The sequence below is a fragment of the Myripristis murdjan genome, chromosome 15, assembly GCF_902150065.1.
Source record: "Myripristis murdjan chromosome 15, fMyrMur1.1, whole genome shotgun sequence".
Taxonomy (NCBI): Eukaryota; Metazoa; Chordata; class Actinopteri; order Holocentriformes; family Holocentridae; genus Myripristis; species Myripristis murdjan.
In genome coordinates, this window is record NC_043994.1 from 1,141,672 (window position 1) to 1,153,985 (window position 12,314).

Sequence of the window (12,314 nt, forward strand, 5' to 3'; positions counted from 1 at the left end):
TCCTTAACTGGAGGAGTGCAGATCTCCCATTTTCTGAACTAAAAACTATCCTATGTAAATCTTGGGAGAGACTCAGCAGTCAATTGTGTTGTCAAATGCTTTTTAAATTACAAATTCAATTACTGTATGATTCAAATATAATTCAGAACAGTAAAGAAAATGTATAGTAAAACCCCCAAAGCTTCTCAAGTCTAGCTGCTTTTTGATTTGTTCTTTCTAGTGCTGACACATGGTATTGCTCAATGCTAGAATATTAACCATGCTATTAATCTTTATTTGTATGTCATATAAACATCTTTCAAATATTACATCATATGACAACCTTGGGTTTATGAAAAGTACATTTTCTGCAGAAGTAACCAATAGTCTCTATATTAAGGTAAGGGAGCTGACAGTTAAGGTTATACTGTTGTCAGTTTTTACAACCCTCTTCCACCAAGCCAGTTTGAGGGCTGGTTCAAAGCCAGTGCCTGATCTTAAACAAGTTCTTTGAGTTTCGACAACCAAAGAACTGGCACTCGACCAGGAAAACTAGTTCCACAGCAGCACCAACTCTCTGCTGGTCTGGGGCTGGAGGCAGCTGAATACTGTAAAATGTCAATAAAAAAAAAAAAAAAAACAGTCCCAGGTCAAAACAGTAGTGAAGCATCAGGCTATTTAACTAAACTGTTTTAACTCCTACTTGTCCAAAGATTACATTAACCTCTGACACTTTTTACAGTGACTTTCTCTTGCAAGTAGAGCAGCTGGCTCTCCACCACTCTGACTGCAGGAGAAAAGCTGCCTCCTTGAGCCTCTGTTGCTGCAGTGTAGCTGCTGTGAGGAGTTTGTTTTCCCGTCATGTCATGCTCACGGCAATGAGACAGTGGCAGTGAATATGCGTGTCTGTTAAAGATTGCTGGGAAAGCAGTAAAGTATACAGTGACATAATGAAGTGGCTCTCTTACCAGCTCTAGCCTGTGAAAAAGCAAACTGGTTCTTAAAAGGTTTGCAAGTTGCTCACACTAGCACCAGCCCCAAACTAGTAGTAGGTTCTTGTTAGTGAAAAGGGTGTTTTGGATGAAATCATATGATTTTCTAACATTGTCTGATGAAGAGAATTCAAAGTGCGTACATTCATTGGTGTGCTTATGTGTATGTGACATGTATTAATACCAAAGCAATATGTTTTTGCGCGGGCACCAGCACTGGTATATGACTATGCACCTTTATACTCTGTGAATGCAAGTGTGTGTGTGCTTCATACCAGTGGTGCTGATAGTTGAGCAGCATTCCTTTCTTGAGGAAGTCCAGTTTGACCTTGTCTAGTGCATTGTTGGTGTTGTAGTCTTTGGTGCACACCTTCTTACAAACCTCGGCTTTCTTAAATTCAAACTGAGACACAGGACAAAAGGTTGGCATATGTGTGCTTTGGCTTTGTCATTGGAACAGCTGGTGTTGGGTAGTTTTGGTTATGTTTAACATTTTAAAACCATACCAGTGATTCTGAATGTTTGACCCATTTAGCACAGTTTGTCCACATTTTTGGTTGAAACACATACCTTGTAATTCTCTGTTTCTGCAGCTAACAAAGGTGTTACCTAGTGGTGGGCGATATGACGATATATATCGTAGGTACGATAGAAAAATGTCTATCGCGTCATTTCTCTTCTATCGTTTCTATCGCCATTTTATCAATTCAAGCGAATTTTCAGTGTAGGCTAATGTGAATGTATTATTGTTGTCACTAGTCGCCAATATGCACTCAGATTATGAATCAAACAAGAATAAAAAATTATTTTCGCAAAGAAGATACCATTCTGTGGACTCTCCGTTTCTGGTTTTGCGACACTACGCTGCTTTACGTTATTCACGTGGTACCACACATGCAGGAATACAACACACAACAACACACGCGGGCAAGTAGAGACATGAAAACATGGAGGAGGAAGAAGGCTTAGAAAATGCATCATTCTCGCAATCGCAACCGACACCGACAGAGCCCCAGGAAGCCTAAATTGAACTGGGCCGGTACTGCGCCCACCCGATCAGGTCTGCCGGATCTGACAGATGAGCAGCGCACACATACTGCCAGATATACCTTTCATTATAAATCAACTTTTGTTTATACGCGGCTGCAGCAGCACAACGGACAATGACACAGACAACATGGTTGATTACTGACTGTGCAATGCGGCCATTTGCTGGTAATTGCGGCATCAGGAGAGCCTACCTACTGGTTTACATATGCAAGTACAATACATGTGTATTTGCTTAGACCCCCAATATTAGGCGAGGGCGTTTTTTAAATGGAAAAAATATCGTCTTATATTCGGATGAATACGGTATGTTGTACAGTAAGTTTTCAAGTTATTCTATGAAAAACTATATCGTGGTATATCATTATCGTGATATAAAATGGTCCATATCGTGATAGAAGATTTTTTCCATATCACCCACCCCGAATGTTGCCCCATTTCCCCGGGGAGTTTTGCTCCACCAAAATTTCAAGTAATCAAAACACAACAGTGCTGCTGCTTTTAAGAAAACTAATGTGGATGCCTTAATTATGGTGATGGAACAATGGTGTGAGGAAAGTTTGAAATCTCTGAAAGTTCATATTGTAGTGGAATGAATGGATACCAATGGCTGGATAATAGGAAAATTATATCAGAGTTCTAAAATACAACTGCTTGCTTTGGGAAAAGATCAGCAGAAATGTGAAGTTTCTACATTTTATAGATATTAGGCTTAACATGTAAAATCACTGGTATGGTTCTTTAATAAGCCCAAGCCTTCTGAATAAAAAGCAGGAAGAAAAAAGATAAGAAATGGGTTCCATTATTTTAAATTTATGGCCATTTAAATGCCAGAGATAATGTACTGTACAACTGACTTCAGAGCTGAAACATTTGTGAAAATGAAAGTAGCTGCAAACAGACCAGGGTATAGACCTGTGGGACAAAACTGATTCCTTATCTGAACTACAACAACCAGTGCTGTGCAAGACCCCATTCCTAGCAACTTTAGTTGTGGTTCCCCCTAGTGGTGGAAAGCATGTGACACTACTTTACAAATGATCAGCAGTTCAAAATGGTGAAAAGGTTTTATACTGTTCCAATTCGCTCATCCTGCTCCTCTCCCCCGTAACGAGAAACTCAGGGCCTCGTATGTGGGCTAGAAGATAATATTTGTCATTTCTGGTGACGTTCCTCTAGCACCCTCTAGCACCACCAGCAAGCAGGACATCTGTATATCCCTGAAATAACACTTGATGTTGTTGTTCCAAACAGCATTAAGCTTGTATAATCACACAGTGGCCAAAGGCATCATCACAACTAGGAGGCTCCAGTAGGTAAGATTTGAAAAAAGTCAGTAAGCCCAGTAAGTCACTAAGTAACATTCAGGCTTCTACCCACACCCCAACTCCACCTCTCCACCCCCTCCCAACCCTAACCCTAACCCTTCCAACAATAACATTTTTCTGACCTCTAAAAAAGAATTTCAGATTTATATGCTTATTATGCTTTGTTTAATTAAGCTGTAGACCTTTTGCAGCTTTGAATTTAGAGAATAATAAAAAAGAAATTTTACAACATGCAGATGCCCTGCAAAAGAGCTGCAGGCAAGTCAGTATGAATGAGTGTTACCTGTTTATGCAGATTTTTATTACCTTGTATGGTGAGGGTTCAATCCTCTCCCCAAAGAGAACCTGACCCAGATTCTCAGATGGACGTTTCTCCTTTTGGTCTGAGCAAAAGTCAAACCTGGACAGACAGATACGGTAATAATTAATTATGATGAGATAAAACTTTGTTACCAGACAGTGCATAAAGTGGTTTGCCAAAAGTGATCCATACATTAATTTTGACCATGGAAGTGATAACGGCTTCCCTCCCCCATCTGACCAATCACTGTTTACATGCACTTTTTTGTGAATTGTTATGTAAACTCTCTTTTTTGCATTTGGGTTACATATCTATATCATATCAATATTAGGGACAGGCACGAGTAATGCTTTCCAAGATTAAGTGAGGACATGAATTACTCAAGGGGGGATTGATTTTCAGAGCACATCTTATGGCAGCAGCAATAACAATGCACAGCAATAGATCCAATGCATGATGTTTATTTTCAATCAAAACAGTGACAGTTACATCTGATATAAAGAATGTATTCACCACTGACAAAACATTGTAACAAAAAAACATTAATAAAAGGACTATTAATTACACACTGGGGTGTCAACTATTTATTAAGCTGGACTGTGCCCAGGTTAATAAATAGTTTGGAATAAAGAAGCCGTCCTCCTGATAAATTCTGAGCTCCACCAGCGGCCTAAAAAATAATTTCAGAAACTTTCTGTTTCCACTGAAGAACTTCTTCAGTTATAACTACAGTTTGTACTTTTGCTACTTAAATGTCCCATTATTTGCTGCAGTGAAATTAATGCATGGAAACCTTTACAATTGCTGAAAGCAGCCACTCTAATCTTTAAAGTAAATTTTTACAGAAAGCATTTATACATCAATAGAACACACAATAAAGAAATCACCTGGAAAGCTTGCCCTGCTCAACATTATTTAAAAAGCAACGTAGCCAAGGTGGAGATACAGGTGGAGTGATGTGTCCATGCAGGTCTGGGTCTCCAAATTCAAGAAAATAATTAATTCGGGTGTGTGGTAGCAGGTGATTTATGTGCATGCGGATTCAGATGGCGTCAGAGCCGATCCGTGCATCACCACTACACAATAGAGATCTTCTGAATCAAAATCTCTCATTTTTTAAATTTTATTTTGTTTATTTTTCATTGACATATTTTTTAATGATGGAATCAACAAATGTTTGTTATACATACATGTTAAAACTCTTTTTTTAATATATACACATAAACATTTTAAAAAAGAAAAGAAAAGAAAAAAGTAAAATTGAGTTACCTCAGTTCTGTCATAACAGTGAGTAATCAAGGAAGTGATCACATACACCAATCTCTAAATCAGGGGTCCCCAAACTTTTTCCTGTGAGGGCCACATAACTTTTCCCTTCTCTGATGGGGGGCCGGGGTCAGTTTGTAACAGAAAAAGTGTGACGATCGCAGGGGTGCCTAAACGTAAACATTTATTGTTTTCCAGAAAGCCACACATAACCAAATATTAATAACCCTTTCCGGGATCTTCACAGAAAAAAAAACTCAGGAAATAAATAATAACACTATTAATGAAATAAATTACACTATTAATGAAATCAATAAAATCAAATAACCCTCTCTGGGTTCTTCACAGAAAAAAATAAAGTCAGGAAATAAATAGCACTATTTGTGAAATAAATAATAACCTAGAGTGGCCCAGCCAGAACTCTGACTTGAGCCCTATCCAACATCTCTGGAGAGACCTGAACATGGCTGTCCACCGACAGTCCCCATCCAACCTGACCGAGCTTGAGAGGATTTGCAAAGAAGAATGGCAGAAAATCCCCTGATCCAGGTGTGCAAAGCTTGTTGTGTCATACCCAAAAAGACTGGAGGCTGTAATCGCTGCCAAAGGTGCTTCAACTCAGTACTGAGTAAAGTGTCTGAATACTTATGTCAATGTGATATTTCAGGGTTTTTTTTTTTTAAATAAATGTACAAAAATTTCTACAATTCACTGATTCTTGGGAATTTGTATAAATCATGTCCCACTAAGAAAAATGCTATTTCTGTTGGAAATTTACAACATTTTAATGAATAAAAAGAATCAAGGGCATAATCAGGGGGTCCTTTGCACATTTGTAAGGTTCTTTTATAGGTTTATTTTTAATTTTTATTAATTTAATGATTATATGTTGGTCCATGGCCTACAAAACCAGTTGTCCTCGGATAGGAGATAATCATTTCAACTTGATTAAAACAACAAAAAGTAATAATTTCATTGAATAATATATTTACCACATGAAAGAGTACATAATAATATGTATTAAAAACTACAAACGATGAGTTTTGAATAATATTTACTATTATTTTGTGGTTGCTCAAAATGTGTCCCAGATATTCGTCACCACCGTCAGATATTTATTTAAAAAATAATAATAAAAAAACTACAAGGTCAATTACATTCCTGAGGAGCCCTTTTCAAACCTTCAGCTCTACTGCATGCTTCAAGACCGCTCAGGCTCCTGGAAGTTTGCTATTTTCTCTTAAATCTCTTCATATGTTTGGACACTGCTACTGTCACAACCATAACATGTCAACACCGTCACTTCTGTATAAAAAATATTAGATTAGATTATGGAATAAATGTATACTTTTTAAGAAGAGGTCTGATGCAGGTAGCAACAGGGAGAAAACAAGCTGGCTAATGTGAACAGCTCATGCTGATCATGTGAAAGAGCAGGTTTTTGTCTCCACCGTCAGACGTCACCACCGTCAGGTTTTCTGTGTGACGGTGATGACTGAAGTCTGAAAAATGCTTATAACAGTGCTCAGGATTCTTATTTTTTGTACCAAATAGTTAAATAAAGTTGTTAAGCAAGAAGCCATTGCCTTGAGTGGTATAAATTTTGGAAATGTATGTTGTAATGAGGCCACTGTCACCACCGTCAGATTAGTGTCAACACCGTCAGAGGCAGTTATATTTGTTTTAAATGAATATGTTTACAATATGTTTCTTTGGTGCTGTTGAATTATTAAAGTATTAGTCTCTTTAATACAAAAATATGTTTTTCAAATTAAAAAAAAACGTTACGGTGACGGTGTTGACAAAAACAAAGTAGCCTAATAACTGGAAAAACGCCTATTTTATGAAAAAAATGCAAAATGAGGAGGTTGCACCGGTACATTGCTGAACAGCCAAGACCTTGGCCTATAATCATATAGCTTCAGATTTTGTAATTTAACTCACTTTTTTTTTTTTTTCCCCAAAATTAAAACCTGTTTTATCCAAATTCCCAAGAATCAGTGAATTGTGTTTTCACTTTGTCATTATGGGGTACTGAGTGTAGATTAACGAGAGAAAAAAATGAATTTAAACGATTGCAGCATCAGGCTGCAACATAACAAAAGAGAAAAAAATGAAGGGGGTCTGAATACTTTCTGAATGCACGGTACAGGGTGAATCAATTTGTGGCGAAGGGATTTGTGCTCTGCTGACACTCTATTGTGTGATCGAGACAACAAGATGGGTCTAGTTTAAAAAATAGAATAAAATTCTGGACAAGCTTCAATTTGAAACAATAATATTTGACTAAAATACTTTTGGAAGAGCCAGCACAGGACAGGGTTTTTTGAAGCCGGATGAAATAAGACAGCAAGGCAAGTAATGAAATAACAGAGCAAAACCACAAACAGAAACATACACCTAACAGTGGTACTGGCTACTTACGCAGTGTATTCGTAGGGGAGGACTGACTCCACTGAATCCAGCCTGTTCACAAACAGTTCAATGGCTGACTAGAAAACAACAAAGCAGAGAAGACAAGTGTTAGGAAGGCAGAGCAACAGATTTGATGTGTTCACTTCTGCATCCAGTTACCGCCTTGTCATGATTGCAAAATTCAAGGCAGAATGGTGGATTTCCACTCTTTTGATGGATGATGAAGAGGGAAAACCCAGGGACTAGGAGAGGTCCACAGAAGGCATTTGTTCATGTGACATATAGATGTTCTGTGAACTAACTGGTCAAACTTTCCAAAACATCCCTGCATACTGCAAACCTGTGAAGTCACTCAATATATCAATCCTCACAGTCATTTTCTAGATAAAGTCAAGACAATATTCTCATCTACTGAATATGAGGTCACTGGGATTTGGAAAAAAAAAAGCCATGGACGTTGGACCCAGACTGGCTGAAAACAACTATCCTTCTCACCCAATGTACACAATAGAAGAAAATACTGTCCAGCCATCTAGCTGGATACTCCAAATGCCAACTAGTAGCCTCCTGCCATTGAGGTGGAAAGCTAAAAATCTCAAATATAACTGTCTTAATGCAATCAAACTGTTTAATAAACACAGTTTGAGACTGGTGATGTGTAGCAAAATTTTATACAGCCCAAAATGCTGGCTTAAAAATCACAGGTAGAACCATTTTGGTGTGAGGTCTAAGTGCTAGTCCTCAGTTACAACAGTGGTCGGCAGGTGCCTGAAAGGTACGTGAAACGTGCGATAGAAGGAAGTGCATGGACAACATTATTTTCTAGCTAGCTAGAAGGTAATTCTGGAGAAAGTTGTTACTTTTGTCCTGCAACATGTGCAGAAAACAAACAATAACTAAGTCAACCTGTCTACTTCTGTCTCTGTGGCAACTACTGCTCCACTGGTGCTGAGAGTGATACAGCAAGTGCACAAGTTACCAGATCTTTCTGGATATCGATAACAAGAAAAATATATTTACAATAGATAATTTGAGCAAAACAAACCTCTGTGTGCACTTGGTAGTCATATGTGCTTATTAGTTTTCAGGAGTGACACTTGTAAAGTGATGTTTAAAAGGAGGCTAAGAGTTAGCATTTGGAGCATCCAGTAATGATGAGAGGAATATAGCACCACTTTAACAGCTACATGTGTATGTGTGTGTGTGTTGTATTTTATTTTATTTATTTATTTATTTTCAAAAATGGATGAAGTGCATTTTCTGAGGATCTGAGGAGTTAACAAAGCTACATATTAGACTGGCAGACTGGTTTAGTGGAGTGAGGGGTGTGGGCGCTAGTGCCTCACTTTGCCCACCCATCTTGTCCCATGTCCCATGTCAACAGCATGTCTATGCAAGGAGGCAGGGAGCACCCAGCTGCCTGTGACACTGGCCATCCAGACCAGGAACAGGCAAACCAAAGGAAGCGGGTGTTTTTCCCAGAGGAGAAACAGCTGTCTTTGGAGCTATGATAACACAGCTCATTTACCTAGCATGTCACTCTCTACTGTCTGACGTGCTAGCTTTGCTTGCTACGTTAGCCGGACCTAATACGTTATCTAGCTGTGTTTTTGTTTACGTAATCCATTTTAGTGCCTCTAGTCTGGCTATTTACTGGCTCTAGAGGGTGTTTGTTAAACTGCCGTATTAGTTATACAGTAATGACATGCGTTTGCTGGCTGTACAGTCGCCCAGTTGTGTTTACCTTGCAGTCTGGTACTTGTTCTTTTCCAGGTTCACAGAAGCTGACGGGGGCCAGACCCGGAAGGTAGAAGCCCGCCGCTCGGGACAGCAGCGCCGCACCCAGCAGATACAGCAACATGTTTTCACCGACTCTAATCCTCTTATTTACCGAGATATATTCCCTTGTTTACGGCTTACACTGCATCTGACAACCGCAGGCTGCGGAACTGTGGACAGCCAGCATTCCGTCCTGCAGCAGGCAGACACGTCACCTGCCGGAAGTCCTGTTTCATGAAGAAGAGCATTGTGGGATGCTGGAGGGTCGATTGAAAGAAGGCATGGGCATGTATCCGTGATGCAGCTCACCAGAACTGCGACGACATATTAGGGCCACAGTAGAAAAGAGATGCGATTCAGTGCTTAATTCAGCAGGATTTCCTTGTTACTAATGCCATTGCAAACTATAACTTGACGCAAGCAGCAGTGTCTGCAGTGCGTGATGGATCTCACCTTGCAAAGTCAACGCGTGCTTCCTTTATAAGAGTATAAGAAGGATAAGTATAAGAAAAAGTAGTTTTCACAGTTCCCCCGTAAATATGTGACTTTATATTATATATAATATTCTCCCCCAGCTCCGTTTTTTCCTCACTACAATGGCGCTAATACGTCCTTGCACAAAACTGTTAGAACAGAAGTGAGCTTAAAAAAAAAAAAAAAAAGTAACATCAAGGTTCAGTGTCAATGAGGGAAAACCATGCAAAGAGGAGCTGGGAGGTCCGATCACACGGGCCATACTTCCACCTCACAGCCAGCAGATATATTCCACCTCAGCATTATTTTTCTGTTTACCTCCCTTCCCGTCCTCCTTGACTTCTCTGTTAAAGAGTTGGAATTAAGGGCACAAAGTAATGTTTGTAGTGGTCATGTTTACACAGTGGGCATAGGCGGTTCTAGGGGTGGCAGGGGGTGGCAGCTGCCCCCCTAGAAAAATGCCTTGCCACCCTAGTTGCCACCCCAATTTCAGACAGTTTATTTATTTATTTTTTTAATTGTGGCTGTTCGGAAACTCGCTGTTACGAGACTCAAATGTCTGAGTGCAAGTAAATGCAGCAAAAGATGACACTCCCACTATTTAAGGGGTTGATAAATGAATAAATAAATAAATCAAAATATATATTTCTAATGCCACCTTTTGGTTTTCTATTCAATGCTTTACTCATGTACCACAATAATGGAATGTTTTTGAGTTAAAATATCCTCATTTGGGGGTTTTCCAAGCAAATATTGATATATGGGATCGTTTGGTATTAAATTAGCATATATATTTCTGCCACCCCTTAAAATCTCCATGCCACCCTCTTGCCACCCCATGAATATTTGTCTAGATCCGCCCCTGACAGTGGGACTTGTGAAAAATGATTTTACTGAAGTATGTAGTTATTCAGACAGTGTTCTTGATAAATCTTGTTAAATATACGTTATTATTTTTTTTAGTAGAGATTGCAAATCCAAGACACCGTTACATTCAAATATTAGCAAAAATGTTCACATGTTAAGATGTTTAGTGGTATAAAAGATTAATATTGACTGGAAAAATAAAATTGGCTGCAGGGCTCTTGATTGTGGCCATAATAGGTGGAGTTAACGAAAGCTATAAGAGCAGGTGAAATACAGATTCTGAGTCAGTTATTCTACATAGTTATTGAAGAAGTGAAAGTGTGGAGGAGGACCATCATTCATCTTTACCCAAGTGGTGGATTTTCAACCACACACCGTGTACCTCTTTCCAGTGGTCTTTAGATCACACTCCAGATAAAACACATGGAAAGGGTCAGATGTAATCTCATTGGCCTGCCGAAGTTACTTGTCAAAAATGTCATAAAGGGGAAGGGGTGTGGGCATCCCCATCATATTCCCCTCTCTCAATCAGGCTAAAAACCTGAGGCGAATGCTTGACTGAAAGATTGCCAAAGCAGCTGGTCACACAGAACAGTGCCTATATCTTATTTAAACCCAGGGTATATGCAGGAATCTTGAAGTTAATTTTCATACCTTTTTAAGACTTTTTCAAGACCCTTTCAATATTTTTTAATACCTCACCACACAACAACGGAGTACTTTTTACCACAGATCTTTTGTAGCACAGAGGAGATATGTTGCTCAAACACTCTGTATGTAGTGTTAGTGTATAACATAATAGTTGTAGAACATAATAAATTATCTTGAAGGAATAGATGTTAAATTATTATTTGTTTTAAAAATATAAATTAATTATCAAACGGACCTAACAATTCAACTACCATGAGCAGTAGTATGCCTGTGTGAATGAGCAGTAGTATGCCTGTGGTAACATAGATTGAAAAATAAGCCGAAGTGATACCTCTTCTCTGAATAGACAAGCTAAGCCAGTGTGCTGCTGTTAGCCAGTGAAAATAGAGCGGAGTGGCAACTCTTCGCTTTGTTACACAATCCATGTCAGTGCGCTGCTGTAGCCTGAAAATTTTCTTTGCCTTTTGGACTTGTACAGTACGACGGCGTACCAGGGCCACTGAAGAAAAAAAAAAATACGTGGAGCATGGGGGGTGCTGGGGCGGTGTCCTGCTGTACAACAAACCCCATCTGAATTGCACACAGATGTAACCAGCGATATCCTTGCATCTGTCCATTGCGTTGTAGTTCCTGATACACAAAGCGATCACCTCATCCAAATCAGTGTGTTGTTTTCTTCTGAATAGGCCCAAGTCACGGCAATGTCTCTTTAAAGTCCGGATGCCGATGATAATATTGTGATTCTGGGCTAAAATCACCAGGATTTCCTTGTTACTAAAGCTGATTGCAAAGTATAATTTGATAAGGTCATCATCATCGTCATGTAAATTTGCGACTTTATAAAGTCAGAATTTTCGAGATTTTTTCTGGCAAATCTGTGAGTTTATAATCTAAGAATTTTGGACTTTTTTCTCGCAAATTTGCGACTTTATAATCTCAGAATTTTCGACTTTTTTCTTGCAATTTGTGAGTTTTTTTCTTGCAAATTTGTGAGTTTTTTTCTGGCAAATTTGTGACTTTATAATCTCAGAATTTCCAGTTTTTTTTTCTCGCAAATTTGTGAGTTTAATCTCGGAAATTCTGAATTTTTTCTCAGAATATTACCCCCTCCCGCACCCTCCATGCTCCGCGTATTTTTTTTTTTTCTCTTCAGTGGCCCTAGTACGCCGTCATACATACGGTGCCGGTGCAGGTGTTGTAATATTTTTTCTTGGT

At 38.9% G+C, this 12,314-nt stretch overlaps 1 protein-coding gene across 1 annotated transcript in view; it reads right to left on the reverse strand.

The window, feature by feature from the left end:
- tm9sf2 (transmembrane 9 superfamily member 2) overlaps positions 1-9,312 on the reverse strand; it is a 40,855-nt gene extending 31,543 nt beyond the window's left edge. The window contains exons 1-4 of the mRNA XM_030070226.1: positions 9,073-9,312; positions 7,338-7,405; positions 3,653-3,746; positions 1,247-1,374 (exon numbers count right to left, since the gene is read on the reverse strand). Coding sequence (XP_029926086.1) covers positions 1,247-1,374; positions 3,653-3,746; positions 7,338-7,405; positions 9,073-9,189 — 407 coding nt within the window. The 5' untranslated portion in view covers positions 9,190-9,312. The remainder of the gene's footprint in view (positions 1-1,246; positions 1,375-3,652; positions 3,747-7,337; positions 7,406-9,072) is intronic.
- Positions 9,313-12,314: the final 3,002 nt, after the last annotated feature.